We start from the raw sequence: 21,588 nt of genomic DNA, 5'->3' as shown, positions 1-21,588 counted from the left end.
TATTCTATTCGTCTCAAAAAAAAAAAGATAAGATAAGATATTCTATTAATTTCACATTTTATTTAATTTCAGCATTTTTATTTTCTTCAGAAGCTTGATACAGCACTAAAACTAAAAAAGAAAATTGCTCTAAAAAAAACTAAAAAAGAAAAAAAAAAAAAAAAAAAAAAAGAATATCAGAAAACAGATTATTCCCAGAATTGAGGAGGGAAGGAGGTGAGGAAGGAGAAGAAGATAGAACATTCCAAAAACTTCTCAAACTAACAAGAATCATTTCCCATTTGAATTTGAATTTGCTCCTGAAATGCACAACATCATTCATCACCGCCTCCCTCTCCCCACCGCCGCCGCAAAAAAGATTGTGCCTTCTCTCAGCATGTCCACATCCTCACAAGAAACGGCGGCCATGGAAGAGAAGCAGGAGCTCGTCAATCAAGTCCTTAGATATCACGACCAAACCAAGCACTCCTTCACCAAATACGCCCGCTCCGCGCGCGGCCTCGACTGGGCCAACCAGCCCAATCCCTTCCGCCGCTACCTCTCCGCCCCCCTCCTCCCCCTCCTCCACGATCACGCCGCCTCTCCGCCTTACCACTCCCTCTTCCATTCGCTCCCACCTCCAATTCCCCTCTCCAAAGCCACAATCTCCCAACTCCTCCACAACTCCCTCGCGCTCTCCGCGTGGAAGACAACCGGATACTCCACCTGGTCCCTGCGCGTGAACCCCAGCAGCGGCAATTTACACCCCACCGAGGCTTACGTCATCTCTCCACCTCTACACTCCCTCTCCGACTCCTCCTTCGTCGCCCACTACGCGCCCAAGGAGCACGCGCTCGAGCTCAGGGCTCGAATCCCGCCGGAATTCTTCGCCGGGTGTCTGCTACCGGAGAACTCTTTCCTGATCGGGCTCGCGTCGGTTTTCTGGCGGGAAGCGTGGAAGTACGGCGAGAGGGCGTTTAGGTACTGCAATCACGACGTGGGGCACGCGGTGGCGGCGGTGGCGATGGCGGCGGCCGGGCTCGGGTGGGACGTTAGGGTTTTAGACGGATTAGGGCATGAGGAGCTGGAGAGGTTGATGGGATTGGGCGTTTTCCCCAAATTCAGCATCCCGAGCAGGCCGGTGAAGGGGAGGATGCCGGAGCTCGAATTCGAGCATCCCGATTGCGTGTTGTTGGTTTCCCCCAGTGATTTAGGCGAATTCGAGGTTGATTACGGGAAGCTGAGATCGGGGCTGATGGAATTTTCGAATCTTGAATGGATGGGGAAACCGAATGCGCTTAGTAAAGAGCATGTGTGCTGGGATGTTATATATAGAACTGCGGAGGCTGCGAGGAAGCCATTGGAGATGGGTAAAGAGTTGGCGGCGGAGACGTTTAGGAGTAGTGGGATGATTAGCGAGAGTTGTTATAAGAGGTTTAGTCTGAGTGAGTTGGTGAGGAAGCGTAGGAGTGCAGTTGATATGGATGGTGTAACTGTGATGGAGAAGGACACATTCTATCAGATTTTGTTGCATTGTATGCCTTCGGGCTGCGGAGTGAACGGGGAGAAGCGTGGGAGGCAGTCGGCATTGCCCTTTCGGGCCTTGCCTTGGGACTGTCAAGTTCATGCTCTTCTTTTTGTTCATAGAGTTGTGGATTTGCCGTCTGGGTTATACTTCTTGGTGAGGAATGAGGACCATTTCAATGACATTAGGTCCTCCACGAGATCGGAGTTTAAGTGGGCGAAGCCTGATGGCTGCCCCGATGATCTTCCTCTCTATGAGCTCGCACAAGGTGACTATCGCGAGCTCTCAAAGCGGCTTTCCTGCCATCAGGTATGCCTCATGCCTATTTAATATGTAATGAAATATCCAGAATTTCCATGTTTGATATGCCACTTGGTTGTCTCTTGAAGAGAGATGAACTTGAAAGGGTATATGATGGAAATAAATAACAAACCGTGGTTGAATAATATATGTTGCATATAAGATTATGAAAAAACAGTTGGGGAGTGGAACTTATTTCTTGGGGGGTTTATTTTGCCAAATACTTTGAAGGAACTTGTAAGCTCTTAAACAACTTATAAGCTATTTAAAGAGCTTATAAGATCAGCCAAACAGCCAACTACTTTGCTCTCTTGTCACCTCTAAGGTCATTATACTTGTAGCTGCCTTGTCTAGAAAAAACTCTATAGTCGGCAAGTTACCAATAAGGTAACTGTTGTGCAGTTTTATTACACTTGTATTAAAACATTAATATATTGTGAGCATTCAACTGTCTATAATTTATTTTTATGAAGAGCTATCCAACTATCATGATTAATATTTTATTTTTGGTGAAGTTGACACTATTCTGATATGCATTCTCTCATCTAACTGAATTGCTATTTGTTATAGGACATTGCTGGTGATGGCTGCTTTAGCCTTGGTATGGTGGCTCATCTTGAGCCAACTTTGCGGGAGATTGGTGCATGGATGTATCCACGGTTATTTTGGGAAACTGGAGTGCTTGGTCAAGTTCTCTATCTAGAAGCACATGCAGTCGGGGTTTCTGCTACTGGAATTGGTTGTTATTTTGATGATCCTGGTACGCCACGATTCATTTCATAATCTTGAGGTTCCTTCATAGGATATATATGTATATATCATACTCCCTTCATCCCCCAATTTCATACCTCTTTCTATTTTTAGTAAAATTATTTCACGCAACCCCATGAAAGGTGGGACCCTTACTCCACTTTAATCACTTTAACACTATCACAAATGTGGAACCTTTATTCCACTCACAAGTCACAACACACTCAACCATTTTATTAAAATTCATGCCATTCTCAAAGGGGTATGAAATTGGGGGACTGAGGGAGTATATATTTTGCCAGCTTGAAAATGGTACTATGAAAAATTGCCATTGCAGTGTTCTAGGACCCCATTCGAAAAACTCCTGTTGAAATGAAAGTCTTTAATTGATGGGAAAAATGCATTTGTTTTGGTAACTCCCCATTGGTGCACATTGAACTGCATCATAGAAGGGAAGAAGAACAGGTTTCGCTTGAGGCTCATGTATGAATAATATCTTAAAATACGTATATGACTATTTTTCCTTGGGTTGGATATGTTAGAAGGGGGTGCAGGCTATGGGAGCCGAAGGTCTATTAGGGATTTATGATAAGATAAAGTGAGTTCAGAAAAATTGTTGTCTGTAATTGCAGCTTGATGAAGAAAACGAAAAAAGGTAGTGTATTTAAGCTAGGATTCATGCTACCTCCTATAGATCTGGTCCGTGAAAAAGAATATGGAAGATCATTAGATTTGAGGTATTCATATGTCTTGTGGTCGAATGAGAAAGAGATATATGTATAGAAATTTGAATCCAAATTTATTGCGTGGATTTATAGACGTCTTAGAATTGATTATTTACTACCTTTTCCTTTCCATGTAATAAGTCTGCGGTTATTTTTGCTTAACAGGGTTTTTAAAAATATAGTACATGTGCTTAGTAAGTAGAGCTCAGTTGCGTGTCCTGAACCTGAACTGAAACACCTCAAACTCGTCCCCTTTTATGAAGGCAAAAAGATGTAACTTTTAGTGAAAACACACAATTATTCATGTAAGATAAGACATAAAAAACAAATGAACACATTAAATTTCAAATTTTGAAGGCCGATCGCCTTTTATGTTATTCTGAAGGTCATCTGTGGGAAAGCCATCTTTGTGGGTGGTAAAAACATAACATTGTATCTCAAGGATAGAAATTGGTGGGCCACACTCTTCCGAACTCATCAGGAACTCCACCCTGATTCCCGTCAATGAAGGATCTTGCAACTTCAGTTGATCCTGTGTTGATTCCTCTCGACATACCAAAACTGTTCTGGATGCCAGGCATTGTATTGCCAAACCATCTGTCTTCTGTCGTATCTCCCATCAGTGTCGCGATTGAAGTTGTTGCAAAATCACCATTTCTATCTACTGTCCTCTCAGTCGTTGCCGGAGTCGTCTGGATATGATGTAAATTGTTAGTGCATGAAAGCTGACCCTGCACCCCTGCAAGTTCATTGTACCTGTTTTCAAGCTTCTTCAGCTTTTCATCGACAAACTTGTCTAAACCATTCAGCTGCTTCATATCAAGCTCATTGAAGATTCCACCTTCTAAGAGTTGAGTCATGAGGAAACCCATTTCTGTTTCTTCATTCTTCTTTTGAAGTTTCAGTAATCTATCGGTAATGCTTTTCAGTTTGTCACTCAAGAATTTTTCATGCAGTACCATTTTCTTGGGTCCGGGCTCTTTGGAACGGGCCAAGAACTTCATGACTCCATTCATAACCTTATCATGAGAGGGCCACAGTGTCGAATGTGCCTCTTTAGGATCATGAACGATGATAACTATCTCTATGCCACACAAGACTGATAGCTCGTGTGCTTTCTTGAACAAGCTATCGAGCCTTCTTTTAAAAGTAGATTTTCTGACTCTCTCACTCAGGATTTGTGTATGTTTGGTCTTCTGGCGAGGCATGTTTAGTGTTATGAGTGATTTTTTTTCCACTAAACTCCCTTGGTATATATATACGTAGAAAAGGGTTTCAATTCTACACTTGATAAAATATTGTAGTAAATTCGCTTTCTTTTCTTTTGCATAAAAATTATTTGGTTGGAAAGATAATAATAATCTGAGTAGATGAGTTTGAATGGGAAGATATGGTAAGTCTCTGAATTAGCCATTGAATTCAGAATTATATATATGAAGCACATGTGATATATTGAAACATGAATCTTTGTTATGTAAGTTAATATGATCCAGGAATAGTAGATCTGTAATTTGTTGAAAACGACTTTGAATGCCAGATAATATGACTGACTGATGACTAGAATTTTGCTATGAAATGATATAAATTTGCTCTGTTTTATTACAGTAGATAAGAATCAGTAATGGTAAGTATTTAATATATATAATATGACTTTGACAGTCAAAATCCTCATATTGGCATTCATAGGATTTCCTTTAATGACGCACGACTCTTTGTTATAGTATTTTATCATTTTTCTTTATGTGGATTACGACTAGTTTCATGTGGCTGCTCTCTAGTATTCTATCATCTTGTTAGAAGGTCCTATCGAGGTATGTAGAACTGGTTATAGTTAATTTGAGGCTTTAGGTGATTCTGAGTTGCATTATTTGAATGGTTTTTGAGAAATGTATAGTCTTTTGTAGCATATATTAAATTTGCATCTTTGATGAGACGTTTCTTCTATAAGCTCGTTGAGAACGGAGTTCAAACTATACTAGATAAGTTAGTCGACCCTCATGAAAGTCGCTGGTTATGGTTATTGGAATACAATTTTTTAGGTTCTGAAACTAGATTCTTAGCTCATTAGCTGCTGCTTTTGCATTGTATAAACATACTTGTCTGATTATCTTTCTCAAAATGTTGGCAGTCCACGAGGTTCTCGGGTTGCAGGGCTCTAAGTTTCAGAGCCTCTATCATTTCACGGTTGGCGGCCCGGTGGTGGATAAGCGCATAATGAGCTTGCCCGCTTATCCGGGGCCCAGCTCCGATGCTTAACACGACGGACAATGAAAAAAAGAGCCCAGAGATGATTCATTCATCACAGAAATTGGTAAGGAAATTATTGCTTGTTTGTAGCTGATGAAAGTTGTTCATTATAAAGGTTTTTATTGCATACTTTAGGTAGGTTCATCACAGCAGCAGCTGTAAATGGCTGTTATATGTTTAGAAATCATGGTGAGTAGTTACCATGTATCTTGTAATTATGCAAAATTTGTAATGTCTTAGCACACAAATATGGTACTTATTTGAGAATATTGAGGGTGGTTGCCCTAAAATAATACAAATAGAAGTCATTCTTGAACTGGCAAAAATGAGTTGAAACGAATCAAATAGAGAAGGTGTTAACGATATATCCTTTTTCTTATGACTTATAGCGAATAAATATCATGAATAATTAATGTACCAAATCAACTCGTTGTCAAGACTTGATTAGTATATTTGGGGACTTTTTATTTTTAAGTTATAGTAGTAAATTAGAGTTTAATTGAATAAGAGCACTCCCAGCAGATCACTTAAATGCACCACTAACTCTAAATTTAAGCTAAAACAATTGAAAATGAGATAAAAAATGCATCCAGCAGATCCCCTAAATTGGATGGGGCCCACAAAAAATTTTACACCCACCTAAATTCAATCTTAAATTTACACCCACCCTAAAGTTATTTTAACCTTATAATTAGTAGGGCCCACACATAATTATTGGTTTAATGTAGAAAATAGGAGATCTGGTATATCCATTTATAAAATCGAAATCCTAAAATTAAATAGGGAAGCTTTAGGGAGGAATATAGGAGCATAATTTTGGGATTTCTGCTGGGAGTGATCTAAAAACGAACTACTAAGTTTAATTTTGAAGAGAGTAAAGCCCATTCCAATATGATTTGTTCGTTTTCAAAAAGAGGTGGTCTTGGGTCAACCAGGTGTATCGTACAATCGGGTTGACGCGTGTTCAGATCCTGATCTAAATCGTGGAAATGATAATATTCGGTTATACAAATGACGCCGTCGGTAGTTGACACTATTCTATTACTCCCTCCGTCCCGCCCAAGACGCTACATATTCCTTTTCGGGCCGTCCCAACGAAGATGCTACATTTCTATATTTGGCAAAAATAAGAAATTTTAAACACTTAATTAACACTAATTAAGTATATTTCTTTATTAACTTCTCTCTCCTACTTTATCATTTTATTACATTCTATTTCTTACTTTATCACTTTATTACTTTCTCTATCTTACTTTATTACTTTATTATTACACACTTAAAACATTAATCTACAACTCCTTAAATCCCGTGCCGAAAAACAAATGTAGCGTCTTGGCCGGGACGGAGGGAGTATATAAATGGCATTATAGCATTGTAAATGATTCTGTGTATAATTGACACTATTCAGAAATATAAATGACACTTCTTGTAATTGACACTATAAAATCGTAAATGACACTATAACATTTTAAAATATTACAGTGTCATTTATATAACCGAATAATGTCAATTATAGGCAGTGTCATTTGTATAATCGAATAATGTCATTTATATTATTTGGGTTAGGATGCAGATCAGGATTTAGGTGTGGATACGATTGCACGGTACACTTAGTTGTACCCAAATTTTTGTGTTTTCAAAATTAGTATTTGAAGATAGGGCCTATAAAAAATATGAGCCACGTAGGGCTGGCCAATGTTATATTATATGAGTGAGTTACTACCCATTATTCTATGACTTGATTAATTGTATATACGTGTTTGGAATTGTATTAGTATTATTTATTACTATATCGATTAGCTTGAATCAAATCGAGCAAGAACAAAACACGCGTGAAATCTCAATTATAGGACTAAAAATTGGCATGTTGTAATTAATAAAAATAAATAAATAAATAGAATCCTTAAATCCGGATCGCATGGGATGTGAATTGAGGTAGCGTTGACTGTCAAAATCAAATTAGGCGTTATATATGCATTTGCTTAACCAACTTAAACCCACGTGATTTATTTTAATTAATCCTCCATTATTGGTCGGTTTAAGTAAAGCCTTACCTGGATACACTTAAATCTCATCACAATATTATTTCTTACTCCCTCCGTCCACGAAATGAGTACCCATATTTCCTTTTTCGTCCGTCCACGAAATGAGTACACATTTCCCTTTTTGGCAAGTGTACCCCACACATCTCTTTAATTAATACACTCAAAAAGTGGGATCCTTAAACTATTCACATTACACTCCATACATTTCTTAAAACTCGTGCCGTCCACAAATGGGTACTCATTTCGTGGACGAAGGGAGTATTTCTTTTTGTTTCTATAGATTTCAGAACAATATAAAAAACGATATTATTTCATTTCTAATTAGCATCCATATTGTCACAAGTTTGCGGATACATTTTGCCTGAAAATATTATATTAATTTGAGGGATTCTGTATGCCACCTACGGAGGTGATATAAGTAATACAAATCTTAATTATAACTATTATAATTAGCTTTATATAATTTTAATACATCATACCAAAATGATATTAGTGATTTTGTTTCTTATTTCGCAAAATAAGTGAAGGAATTCCAAAATTATGTATTTAGCAAATAAGAAATTAGGAAGAATTATAAAATTGCTTTGAGGTGAAAATAAAGTGTGAAGCTTGATTGTTTATGTGCATTTGGTATTTCATTTTGAAGTTATTTAAATTGTATTTATATTAGTTGTTAATTAGCAGATGGGCGGCCAGCCAGTTTGATCATCGATGGATCTTAATTACAAGTTAATCCACATAAGAAGGGTTAGGTTATAATTAACATTAATAAAATTGTTAATTACCTTTATTTTAGCATCGTGCTACTTAAAAGCAAGCCTCCTGAATATTTTGTAGCCAAGAGATGGGGCAGAAGCCGACAATATTGCTGATATTAATATTTTTTTTTCTTCCTAAGAAATGTTTTTTTTTTTTCTAGTACTTATGGTTTCTACGTCTACCCACCATATTATTTACACAATATTATCTCATATTAAAGAGATAAGATATTATTTGTGGGCATCGAAATAATGTCATTTTGATGTTTTGAAAATATATATTCTACTCGGTAAAACAATATCAAAATTGTTTGATGCTCGAAAATATATTCTTCACTTGAGCATCAAAATCATACGTTTTCATGTAATTTTACAGCGAATGCAGCGTAATGTTCACAGTTTTCACAATAAAATATAATTTTCACAATAAAGCAACTCTTTTATATAATATGTATGTATAAATATATGATGATGTTTGAGTCATGACACTCAATTCAAAAGTCAAAGAGTTAGTTTTTGAGTATTACTAAAGTAAGAATTTACTTGTCACACATTCTTCTTGAAGTTGAAAATTTCCAAGACACAAACTTTAGTAATTCCAAAGTTACTTAATCATCCAAATGGCCCCACCATGAATTAAGGTCTCCAAATCCCACAGAAACTATCCAACCTGGTTCTAGGAAACTGCAAACACATGGTCATTGGCAATAAAAAAAATAATATTTGTATTCTCAAATACAATCTCATGCAAGCTAGCTTAGCTATAGAGATGCTTCAAATCCTCTCTATATAAACCCCCATAACACCAACTTCATTATCACACATTCAAAGTCAAACTCCAATCCCATAATCTCCCACTCACATCTAAACATGGCACAAATAATTACCTTCCTAGCACTTTCCCTCCTTGTCCTCACCCTAACCCTAGTTCAAGCCCAGCAGCACCCGGTCGCACCGCGGAGAGCTCGATCTAGGGCTAGGGTGTTCATCGAGTCGCAATGCCAGACGACGCTATATCCCACTCTGTGCGTAAAGTGCCTATCACCCTACGTCCCCAGCTTCACCAAAACCCTGAGTCACCGGCAGTTAGCTCAGATTGCCCTGAAAGTGACCCTTGTCAGGGCCGAGACAACGCAAGCCTACATCAACGGAGTGGCCCAGAGGCTCAACCGGACCAAGGGCCCGGAGGCCCGATCCGTGAAGGAGTGTTTGGATCAAATAAATGATGGGGTAGATCAGCTCACAAAATGCATCAAAGAGGCACAACACATCAAGGAAGATGGGGGAAGTAGTAGTGAATTCACATGGCATGCAAGCAACGTCCAAACATGGATGAGCACTGCATTGACCGATGCAAGCATGTGCATCGACGGGATCTCGGGCCGGGCCATCGGGGGGAAGACGAAGGCCTTGATCAAAGCCCGGGTTCTTAATCTTCAACAGGTTACCAGCATTGCGCTAGCCTTGTTCAATAGATTTGCTGCAAGATTTAGGGCTGCTCATCTCCTCAAACCCTAGCTCCCATCACTCCTTTAAAGTTTTTGAGCATCTTGGATGCTTTTCTATCATTTATTGAATTCCATTTATTTGTTTTTCTCATGGGGAATTATAATTATGTGAAAAAATAACTTGTATAGTATATTGATTCAAGTTTTGAAAATACTTACTATATTTTAACATCATGCTTTGTTTCGTCCTCGAAAGAAAATTGAATTTTAATTTGGCTTAGATGTAGTTGAGCTAGGGGTTCTTGAGTCAACTCGATCTAAGTTTATAATTTAATCATAAACAATATTATACTAATATAAGTTTATAACTTAATCACAAGCAATATCTACACGATCTCTTATACTAGTGGTTTATAAACAAGTCATTTCAAGAAATGCACTTTCTTGAAGTTATTTCATTGATTATATTGTAGGTTTCACATAATAACCATTGAATAAATAAATTTAATTCATAAACTTGCTAATATCTTTTAATTTTAATCTGATTTAGTTAGATTGGGGATTGGATAAAATAAAAATTCATTTAAAACATAAATTAAGAAATATCTCAATTTTTAAATTGTGAAGATCTACGATAAATTTATCATTTTACAAAACGAATTTGTGGTCCTAAGTGGGGTAGGAGGAATTCAAACTAGTTGAACTCATAAGATTTTACGAAAAATTCATCATGTATTCATAGTTCGTAACGTATTTTAAAATAAATTTATAGCCTAATCCTACCAAATATATATAAAATAAGGTAATCATAATTCTTTGATATGCAACCGGATTAGAAAATCATCAATTCAACAAAAAAAATTCCAGCTATTAACTTCTTAATTGAGAAAATATGTCAACTTGGAAATACGACTGAATATTTATAAAATCATACTATATAAATAAGAAAATCCGAGCCCTCTCATTTGCTATCTTATTATCTGTTGCTGAAAATTATACAAACATTTAAAACTGGAAAAAAAATTAACTCAAAATTTGATAATAGGCAGAAGTACAAATACAACAGTAAGCAACAAGAAAACCGCATTCCTCAAGAAGTTGCAAAATGTTGCTTCAATTATCTCACCAATCACCTTCGCTGGACAAATAAATAATCCATTTATGGACTTACCCAAGGAAACACTTTCGGAGACGAGGGAAGGCGCGCCGAGAGAACTTCAACTCCGGTATCCGTAACCTAGAGAATCGTGTAAAACGAGGTGTGCAGGCGTTACCACGAGAATAACAAGATTCATGTAAAGCAATTGTTCTAGTGTTTGATGTCGGACGGAATATTTTGTATTGTGTAATATTGATCAATGTGGAAGGTAGTGATAGATTCTTCCAAGAATGTGAGGAGCCCAAGTTGAGATTTTACCAGAAGCGTATGTTCAAATTGGGCACTGCGTTTCCCATCTGCAGTTACAGAAGTCCATCCATCAGGCCACATTCGGTCGCGCCAAACACCTACATGGAAGTAATTTTAGATGCAATCAGAAAAGATATAAATTACAGAGATTCAAACACGGGGTCATAGGTTTAGCAACTAAATATCTACCAGAATTTATCATAGGTTCGATGGTAAATGTCTGGCCCGCCTTCATCACTCCAACAGCTTTATTTCCTGCTCGGGTTAAGGCCCCATGGGAAAGTGAAGTTACAAGGTAATACAAAAAGCTGATACGATATTGATACCTATACATTCGGATCAGGATTCCTAATGCGAAGATATATCATGAGTTCATTTATCTCAGTCAACTGATTTTTTAAAGACAATTAACCAACAGATAATGCCTTATTAGAATATCTTCATAGAGAAATATATTAATATTTTCAACTCCATTTTCAGGATACTTGCATAATGGGGTATATTTGGTGCACAGTGGAAGAGTTCGCCAATTCCATGACCACAATAAGATTTCACCTGTAGCATGAGACAAAATAGCATTTGTATATCAGGAATGTCAAAAGTGAGAACGAAAGTTTATATATATACAAATAAGAGAAGCTCATTTACCACAGACAAACCAGACATAGAAGCATGCCGGCTAATGATTTCCCCCATTTCCCGAAAACGGACTCCAGGTTTAACTATAGAGAGCATTAGTATGACACAATAGAGAGTCAGGGGCATGATTCCGCAGATGATATTTAAAGCAGAGAAATGAACTAAAGTAACAAACACAAGCAGTAACTAAACAATTTTGAGATTGCATGACTGTTTGAGTGAGAGTTGATTGATGAGTACACAAGAAAACTGGGAAAGCCAGAGAAAGAGAATTAGATCAAGGATGACGGAGATTAGTTTTTTATTGGAAGAAAACAAGTCCATATATAACTTATGATAAGAAAAGAATTATGCCACGAGACACAAAAAGGGAAAACACTTACCAGCTGCTATTGCTTTTTCCAGGCATTCATATGTACACTGAACCAGCCGTTTAGATGCTTCATCAACGTTACCCACAAAGAATGTTTCGTTCAAGTCACCTACACAAGCAGAGAAAATATTTGGTATTGCTACGTTATGAACATACACGTAATAGCTATGGCCTTGAGTTGGCTATGAGTATTCTTACCATGTACCCCTTTATAGTACACAGTCACGTCAACATTTACAATATCTCCATCCTCTAATATCCTGAATGGTACAATCAGAAGTGAGTGAGAAGGTACTTTCACTGTATAGAATCGCTACCCACATTTATTACAATTATTATTCAGGATGCCTTGAGTTTTTACATCGAATTCAAAAGCAAAAAGTTGGGTTCATGGATGGTCCTAAGTTCCTGAGCCCAGGAGAACCAAATTAGAGAGCAGAAGAAAACTATGGGAGATTCATAAGACCCAAGTCACTAGAAGTGCATCAGACACCGGATTTATGGCTAGTAGGATGAATGGATGATCATATAAGTAAGAAATGGATTTCAATGGCTATACAAAAGTATGTGCTACATATTAGCAGCTATTGTACATATATTTCTTGCTTGAGTTCACAACATACCTTGCATCAGGAATCCCATGGCAGATAACTTCATTTACTGACCTGAGAGAATTAAGAGTTCATATTTTATGTATTTAGGAACTGCAATGTGAATAACATAGAGAGAATATTCATAGTAAGAAATACCTACGTGCAGCAAGACTTTGGAAAGAAATGATAATTTAAAGGAGATGGATATCCTCCTGCAGGAAAAAATAAAGTGAACACAGAAACATCATTCTACCACATAAAACAACAACAAAATTCTCTAGATACAGTGTGAAATGTGAGGTATGTAGATCATACCAGCAGCAATAGTTGCTTCATGAACAACAGCATCAATTTCATCAGTAGTAATTCCAGGTCTTACAATCCGAGCAGCAGCATCCAAAACTTCTCTTGCAATCTGGAGGTAAGAAAATGCTTAGCAAGAAGTCAAAACTAGAATCAATTGCTGAAAATATATTGTACTGAATGTATAAAATAATGATAATCTGAATCTCCAGAAGACAAGATGCCATCTAATGTTGTTTCAGCTACACATTCCAAGCAAGAATGTTTTTTCTGAATTTTCAGTCAGATGAACATGTAGCACATGTAGGAAAAATGTCTCCTTTTAGCAGCTTTCTCCTAACTTAATAGTGATGTAGTGTGTCTATGGTGTGTGTTTCTCCTCCAACTCCCGTATTTTCAGACAAACATGTATGCATAATTTTCTTAATTAAGAACAGAACAATAAAGAGGCTTACCCGGCAAGTTTCTCTCATTCTCTCAATTTGCTCTGGAGTCTTGATCTTCAAAAAATTATATCATGAAAAGTAATTTCATCCAGTCATATCCAGTTCACCAAAAATTAAAGGTCAGACTGTAAAAAGTGCACATAACCTCAGAGAACAGTGACTACCTCCACAACATGTTGCAGATCACTATTGGGCTCAATTTTAGGAATTCCCTGAAAAAGGTTAAAAACATAGATGTTAATGCACATGATATAGTCATGAGTATTAGCAGAACAGCAATTATGTCTTCTCACTCAAAAAAAGTCCTCATAGCCATTAATCAACCTAATACCTACACAAGCCATTAATGCTGTATACAGTATAAAAATCCAAAGCTTAACACAGCAATCATTTAGAAGTAAAGAACTAAGAAACTTACATCAATTGCCCAGTCAGGTTGCTCAATATGGGCAGGTACTATACGTTTCTGTGATATTGGATATGGTCTTAATGGTCTGAAAGGAAGAGGAAAATAACAGGATACAAATTAAGCATAAATTTTTGTAGCTGAAGAAGAAGCTTCTTTTTTTGAGTGGTGGGATAGGGGGTGAAGTATTACCCTGTCCAGTCAAAATGTGGAAGTTTTGGTGTCCGCGCTTGTCCTTTCCGCAAACAGTAAAGCCAGCCATCATTGCGCAGGCCTGAATTTTGTTCACTAGAATTTTCAGGTGCAGGGGAAGAAGATTTTGCATTCGAGTGAACAGATTTATGAGAACTCCAGGATGCCTTGAAACACTCTTGGGAACTGGAAAAGAAATTATTTCCATCAAGATTGCAGCCAATTCCATAAGGAATGAAAGCCCAATTAACAGTAGTGTGTCATACAGAAGAACAACAGTTAGATCTTCTGTAGAGGCTAATACGATACTCCAACGTACTCGGGGCCAGGGAGTGCGTCTACAACCAGCTAGATACTCCAATTCCGTAATTTAGATTCTCAATTATCTTACCTACTTTATATATCAAATTAGAAACATACTTGATCCAGTTTCAACTGACACACAACTAGAAGCTAGTAAAAATCAGGCTCGGCGCACCAACAAAAAATTACTACATTCCAAAAATGCAACCAAAGAACGAACCAGAAGGCGGCACCTTCACGGGGAAGCTTTAGTTCTACGCACTTGGGGCACCTGTAAGCAGCAAACACCACCATGAATAGTGCACGTCAACACACTTGTAAAAATTTCCAAAACATGAAAAGAAATCCAGTAAATGAACGCCCACCACCAGTCACCAGCAAAGCAAATTAACCAGATAAACCATCATTTTTCATGAAATACCAGATTATATTTAAGTGTTGCGATAAAGATTCAATCTTTAGTCCCTTCCAAGCCTATACCGAGCTAAATGAACCACACACACGCCGCAAAAGATATAATTAAATAGTGGAACAAATGAAGAAAGAATATCATACTGCAGATGAGCAGGTTTGCCACATCTAGCACAAGACAAGGCCGTGCTCTCCACAGCATCTGATCCACCTGCCATCTTTTCTCCAACTGCATCAAACCACAAATTTATGAAATGAATATTGACAGTCGTCCAATGTAACGTCGAGATCAACAATTATGTAGCAATACTACGCCAATTGTTACCTTTGAAATTCTGTGATTTCGAGGAAAATAGGAAAGCTAGGGTTTTCCGCAGAAAATTTAGACGGACATGGAGATGCAGGGTTTATAGACTGTAGTGGAATTGTTGGTTTGGTCAAAGTCAAATTATTTCCAATTTTATATTATTATTATGGGATATTTTCTGTAAAATACACAAATTTTCAGTAAATTCTCATTTTTTTCATAACCTTTAAAATTTGAAAAAAAAAAAAATACACCATGCAACCTTTATTATCGTAGGTATCAACGAATTTAAGTCAAAAGCCCTAAAATCAACTTCTATTCGAAATATTTCATATCCATTAGTAAAATCAGAAAAAATCAAAAGATTGTGTATTTTATTTCAAATTTTAAAGGTCATGGGAAAAATCAGAATTTGCTGAAAGTTCGTGTATTTTACGGCAAATATTATTATTATTATTATTTCAATTTTATGTCATTGTTATTCTAAATACTTAGGAGTAGCATTAGTTGACTGCTTTTTTCCCAAAAATTTAAAATTTAATACATGCATAGAATATAAAAAATTATTAAACAAATGTCCATAAATTACATTTGATAAAGATATTCTGAAATAATGGGATGAAATTATCAAATTACTGCTATTTATAAAAGCCTATTGCTCTTTTAAATGCAGAAAGGCGGGTACCATAAAAAGAAAAAGACTAACGATTAAATTTATGTAGTATATGCCAGATATGTTGTGATGATATTTAAAGTTTTGAAATCTTACCTACACAATATTAATTAATTATTAAATTGCAGCTCTATTAACATGGTGAAAAAAACGAAAAACAACAAAAATGAATAAACGTTTTTTGAACTTCGGACTAATCATCACCCAAAAAACATCATCCGAACCCGCGACAAATAGTAGTTTCTAATATAGTTTTTCAACAATGACGGTCCCTAAAATATTTCATTCGATGATATAAATATTTTTTTTTGTCATCGAATTTTATATAGTGAGATATTTTATAAAAAAAACTGAAAGTTAGAGCACTCACAACGGCTACACGATAGCCCTTACACGATAGCCCTATCGTGTAAATGTGCTATCGTGTAAGCGTTGCGGGAGCACCTTACACGAGGGCTACACGTTCTATCGTGTAGTCCATTTTCTCTATAGTGTAAGGCGCGTGTGATGCACGCGTCTATCATGTAAGCTATCAAAATTAATTCTATCATGTAACCCCACTGCAACATCTTTACACCATGTGGTCCCCCTATCATAAAGTAGGCTATCATGTAACCCCATTGCGGATGCTCTTAGGAATTTTTCAGAAGAAAATAAATATTCGGCACATTCTCTCTCTATAAAACTGCACAATACCAACTTCATTGTTGCACATCAAATCCAAAATCTCAACTAAAAAATTTGCTAGTATGCAGAACTACAAATACAACAAACACCTTCCTTCGTCAACTAGTTGCAAAACGCTCTGCTTGAATTATCACACAAATCACCTTCACTGAATCAATAATCCATTCATGGACTAAGCCAGGGAAACACTTTGGGAGACGAGGGCAGGCGCGCCGTTAGAACCTCAACTCCTGTATCTGTGACCTGCACGATCGTGTAAAACCAGACGTGCAGGTGTTACCACAAGAATAGCAAGATTCGTGTAAAACAATTTTTCTCCTCGTATCAAATGAGCTACCGAGGATATTCATAGTTAAAGAGAGAAAAAATTATTACCAGAAGCGTATGTTCAAATTGAGCACTACGTTTCCCGTCTGCAGTTACATTAGCCCATCCATCAGGCCACATTCGGTCACGCCAACCACCTAACAGGGAAGTGATTTTAGATGCAAAGAGAGAAGATATAAAACAGAGATTCAAACACGGCATGTCTAGTAAATAGACAACTACCTGAATTTATCATAGGTTCAATCGTGAATGTCTGGCCTGCCTTCATCACTCCAACAGCCTTATTTCCTGCTCAAGTTAAGGCCCTATGGGAGACTGATGTCACAATATAATACAGAAAGATGATATAATATTAATACCTATACACTCATATCAAGAATGCTATTGCAAAGATATATCTCATGAATTCATTTATCTCAAGTCAATCGATTTTTTGGAAACAACTCTCTCAAACAAGCATGTCTAATCAAAATATCTTCACATGGAAATATGTTAGACGAGTAACAATTCAACTCGACTTTGAGGATACTTGCATAATGGGGTATATTTGGTGCACAGTGGAAGAGCTCACCAATACCATGACCACAATAAGATCTCGCCTGTAGCAAATATCAGGACTGTCAAAGCTTTAAACCAAAAATAAATAAATAAATAGCGAAATAAGAAATGCTCATTTACCACAGAGAATCCAGACATAGAAGCATGTCGGCTAATAATATCCCCAATTTCCCGAAAACGTACTCCAGGTTTAACTATACAGATCGTGAATAAGACACAATAAACAGTCGGAACATGATTCCAGATAAATGAATGAAAGTAACTAAAAGCAAGGCAGTTTTGAGTATACATTATTGTTTGAGTGACAAGTGGAAAAGTACACAAGGAAAATGGAGAAAGTCAGGAAGAGAACTAGATAAAGGATGAAGGAGTTTTAAGTTCATATAAAATTTACAATAACAAAAGAATTATGCCATATACAGGACAAACACTTACCAGCTGCTATTGCTTTATCCAGGCATTCATATGTACACTGAACCAGTCGTTTGGATGCTTCATCAACATTACCCACAAAGAATGTTTCATTCAAGTCACCTACACAAGCAAGCAAGCAAGAAAATTTTCAGTGTCTAATGTTACAACAGATAAAATATAACTATGATCCAGAGTTGGTTATGAGTTTCCTTACTATGTACCCCTTTATAATACACAGTCACGTCAACATTTACAATATCTCCATCCTCTAATTTCCTGAAAGGTATAAGTTGAAGTGAGTTAGAAAGTACTTCCTTACAAAGATGATTATTTAGATTTATTACAATCAGTATACATTATAAACACCATACCATGTCTGAACTTCTCACACTGAATTCAAAAGCAAAGAGTTGGGTTCCTGGGTGAATTACTTTTCCTGAGCTCATTATTCTAAGTTCTTAAGCCAAGGAGAAACAAGTTCTAAGTACAAGAATTTCATAGGACCAAACCCTGGGATATGCATCAGACACTAGCTATAGCATAAGTAGGATGAGCACATATAAAAGGAAATGGATATAAATGAAAATATGTGCTACAAAGTAGCAGCTATGATGGTATATGATAGATATTGCTTGGGTTTAAAACATACCTTGCATCAGGAATCCCATGGCAGATAACTTCATTAACCGACCTAAGACAAGTAAGAGTTCAGTTCTCAATGATTTAGGAACTAAAGTGTGATAAGCAAAATAAAAGAATTCAACGTAAGAAATACCCACGTGCAGCAAGACTTTGGAAAGAAATTATAATTTAATGGAGATGGATATCCTCCTGAAGGAAAAATAAAGTGATCACAGGAACATCATATCTACAATATAAAACAATAAAATTCTTCACTGGATGAGGAAATACAGTATGAAATGTGAGCTATGTCTATCATACCAGCAGCAACTGTTGCTTCATGAACCACAGCATCAATTTCATCAGTAGTAATTCCAGGTTGTATAATCCGAGCTGCAGCATCCAAAACTTCCCTTGCAATCTGAAGGTGAGAAAGAAAGGTTTAGCATGAATCAGATTATAGAATCAATTGCTGAAAATATATTGTTTATTGCATGTATAGCATAATAATAAGGTGAGTCTCCAGAAGACAAGATAGCATGTAATATTGTTTCAATTAGACATTTACCAGGCAAGTTTCTCTCATTCTCTCAATTTGATCTGGAGTTTTGATCTTCATAAATTATATCATGAAAAGGAATTGCATTCAGTCATATCCAGTTCACCAAACATAAAAGGTAAGATTGTAAATAGAGCACATAAATAGAGACTAGTGACTACCTCCACAACATATTGCAGATCACTTTTGGGCTCAATTTTAGGAATTCCCTGAAAAGATTGAAAACAGATAAGTTAATGCACCAGATATGGGCAAGATTATTAGCATAATAGCAAATATGCGTTCTCACTGACAAATACTTTCATGAGCATTCGTCAACCTACTACCTATGCAAGCCAGGAATCTTGTATATCATATAAAATTTCAAAGCATAATGCAGTAAGAATTTTGAAGTTAATCTATAAAGAAACTTACATCAATTGCCCAGTCAGGTTGATCAATATGAGTAGGTACTATACGTTTCTGTGATATTGGATATGGTCTTAATGGCCTGAAAAGGACAGAGAAATAAACCAGATAAAAAAATTAAACATAAATTTTGTAGTTGGGACAAGCATTGTTTTATTTTTGGGGTTAGAGGTAATTAAAATGATAACTAGGCAAATGAATTACCCGGTCCAGTCAAAATGTGGAAGTTTTGGTGTCTGTGCTTGTCCTTCTCTCAAGCAGTAGAGCCAGCCGTCACCCGGCAGACCCAAATTCTGTTCACTATAACTTTCAGATGCAATTAAAGAAGATTTTGCATTCAAGTGAACAGATTTATGGGAACTCCAGGATGCCTTGAAACACTCTTGGGAACTGGAAAGGATCAAGAATAGGCATTACTTGCAACCAATTCCAAAAGGAATAAAGCCTAATCAGCAGAAGTGTTTCATGCAGAACAAAGTCAGATAGATGCTCTGTAGAGGCTAATACAATACTAAGGCCAGGGAGTCAGTCTACAACGCAGCTAGCTTCGAAGATCCCCAATTGTCTTACCTACAATTTCTAAGTCTAGGACAAATTTAATCCAGCTTCAATGGAAATAAAACTAGAAGCTAGTAAAAGTTTCAGGCTCAGTGCACGAAGAAAAATTACATTCCAAAGGCGCAATCAAAGAACGAACCAGAAAGCAGCACCTTCACGGCGAAGCTTTAGTTCTACGCACTTGGGGCACCTGTAAGCATCAAACACCACCATGAGTAGTGCACAGTTCATACAATTCAACACACTTCTAAAATTTCCAAAACAAAAACAGAAATCCAGTAAATGAAAGACCCGCCACCAGTCACCAGCAAACCAAAGTTAACCAAATAGTCAATAGATGAGATTGAAGGGTTTTATCCTAGCTCCCTTCCACGCTGATATTGAACTAAACAAAATCACCATAAATTATACTAGTATAATTAAATACTGGGAAAAAGAAGAAGACGAAAAATTGATCATACTGCAGATGCGCAGGTTTGCCACATCTAGCACAAGATAAGGCCGTGCTCTCCACCGCATCTGATCCACCTGCCATCTCTTTTCCAATTGCATCAACCACAACTTTAATTAGAATAAGATAAACGAATACCGTGAATCAACTATCGCGTATCAATACTAAACCGAGATCATTACCTTTTGCTGTATGATTACCGCCGTAAATTCTGTGATTTCGAGGAATGTAAGAAGCGTATGATTTTCTGCAGAAAAGTAAGAGACAGTTATGGAGATGGAGGGTTTTAGAAAACGCTCGTCTTGGTCAAACTCAAACTGTTTTCAAATTGTTTTCAATTTATACCCAGATTTATATTTTAAAATTTTTAAATTTATATAAAAAATATTAATATATCATTAATTATGAATTAATATTAATGATAATAAATATATATATATATATATATATATATATATAGATTAAATATTATTATTTGATTTAAATTAGTGTATAACAGCAATGGAGAGTTACAGTATAAACACTTCTTAACATATAAAATACGAACTATTTAAAATGTATGAATTGTATATCGAAAACGTATGAATTTGCTGTGTAATTGTATGAATTGCGGAAAATAATTTTTTTGATACATATAGGATTCAAACTTGGGATCATTAATTCATCCAACAAGATGATGATTCAACTGTAGATCTTGATGATCTAAGGGCTGAAAATAATTCTTATTTTATATTCTAAAATGTGTTTTTATTTTAGCTCACCCCTAACAACAATATTATCAACTAAATGAGTATAATATTAAATTTAATTAATATTATATAATAATAATTTAAAAATTATAAAGCAAATAATTTAAGTGATTCTCATTTTGAGCAAATTACACTAAATTGCTAATATAATAAAATTAATAGCTTTCATTGAATATAATAATTTTGAGCTCTTAGAAATCCAAACTATATTATTATTAAAAATTTATATTTAAATAGCCTAAAAATAGTAATAATATAAAAAGAAAAATATAACAACAGCTATATTTATATGAAAAGAAAATGTATTTCATATAGTACATAACTTACTTTGCTTTCTTGCTCCTAACCGAACATACGTTTACATAACTTTGCTGTTTTGATTAATATAAAATGCATGACACACACAAACACACTTTTCTCCATCA

General features: G+C 36.2%; 4 protein-coding genes across 6 annotated transcripts; 2 read left to right on the top strand and 2 right to left on the bottom strand.

The window, feature by feature from the left end:
* Positions 1-46: 46 nt before the first annotated feature.
* Positions 47-5,852, top strand: LOC131022029 (uncharacterized). 2 transcript variants are annotated; one of them, XR_009101130.1, is made up of 4 exons: positions 47-1,813; positions 2,375-2,564; positions 5,408-5,590; positions 5,662-5,852. XR_009101130.1 is itself a non-coding variant. In XM_057951392.1 (3 exons), the coding sequence occupies exons 1-3, from the start codon at positions 305-307 to the stop codon at positions 5,533-5,535; spliced, it is 1,827 nt and encodes a 608-aa protein (XP_057807375.1). In that variant the 5' UTR covers positions 47-304; the 3' UTR covers positions 5,536-5,852. The 2 variants fall into 2 exon arrangements, 1 of the variants encoding a protein (XP_057807375.1); XM_057951392.1 differs by having other exon boundaries at positions 5,408-5,852.
* A 3,297-nt stretch (positions 5,853-9,149) lies between these two features.
* Positions 9,150-10,011, top strand: LOC131022028 (pectinesterase inhibitor 9-like). The gene has a single exon (XM_057951391.1). It carries the CDS (start codon positions 9,200-9,202, stop codon positions 9,845-9,847), a length of 648 nt encoding a protein of 215 aa, XP_057807374.1. The 5' UTR covers positions 9,150-9,199; the 3' UTR covers positions 9,848-10,011.
* A 704-nt stretch (positions 10,012-10,715) lies between these two features.
* Positions 10,716-15,296, bottom strand: LOC131022026 (methionine aminopeptidase 1A-like). 2 transcript variants are annotated; one of them, XM_057951389.1, is made up of 17 exons: positions 15,177-15,296; positions 14,996-15,080; positions 14,661-14,711; positions 14,138-14,323; positions 13,958-14,033; positions 13,704-13,751; positions 13,549-13,593; positions 13,106-13,205; positions 12,951-13,002; positions 12,821-12,862; positions 12,396-12,457; positions 12,208-12,306; positions 11,834-11,907; positions 11,671-11,740; positions 11,375-11,440; positions 11,195-11,283; positions 10,716-11,014 (listed from the first exon to the last, which is right to left on the bottom strand). In XM_057951389.1, the coding sequence occupies exons 2-17, from the start codon at positions 15,067-15,069 to the stop codon at positions 10,937-10,939; spliced, it is 1,212 nt and encodes a 403-aa protein (XP_057807372.1). In that variant the 5' UTR covers positions 15,070-15,080; positions 15,177-15,296; the 3' UTR covers positions 10,716-10,936. The 2 variants fall into 2 exon arrangements, with proteins under 2 accessions (XP_057807372.1, XP_057807371.1); XM_057951388.1 differs by lacking the exon at positions 10,716-11,014 and having other exon boundaries at positions 11,072-11,283; positions 15,177-15,282.
* Positions 15,297-16,470: 1,174 nt separating this feature from the next.
* Positions 16,471-20,700, bottom strand: LOC131022027 (methionine aminopeptidase 1A-like). The gene is made up of 17 exons (XM_057951390.1): positions 20,597-20,700; positions 20,425-20,501; positions 20,103-20,153; positions 19,610-19,795; positions 19,412-19,487; positions 19,159-19,206; positions 19,007-19,051; positions 18,760-18,859; positions 18,597-18,648; positions 18,467-18,508; positions 18,032-18,093; positions 17,839-17,937; positions 17,524-17,597; positions 17,375-17,444; positions 17,068-17,133; positions 16,894-16,982; positions 16,471-16,761 (listed from the first exon to the last, which is right to left on the bottom strand). Exons 2-17 carry the CDS (start codon positions 20,496-20,498, stop codon positions 16,684-16,686), a joined length of 1,212 nt encoding a protein of 403 aa, XP_057807373.1. The 5' UTR covers positions 20,499-20,501; positions 20,597-20,700; the 3' UTR covers positions 16,471-16,683.
* Positions 20,701-21,588: the final 888 nt, after the last annotated feature.

This window comes from Salvia miltiorrhiza, chromosome 4, assembly GCF_028751815.1.
Source record: "Salvia miltiorrhiza cultivar Shanhuang (shh) chromosome 4, IMPLAD_Smil_shh, whole genome shotgun sequence".
Taxonomy (NCBI): domain Eukaryota; kingdom Viridiplantae; phylum Streptophyta; class Magnoliopsida; order Lamiales; family Lamiaceae; genus Salvia; species Salvia miltiorrhiza.
Note: the sequence above shows the minus strand (reverse complement) of the source record. Positions and strands in the feature narration are given on the sequence as shown.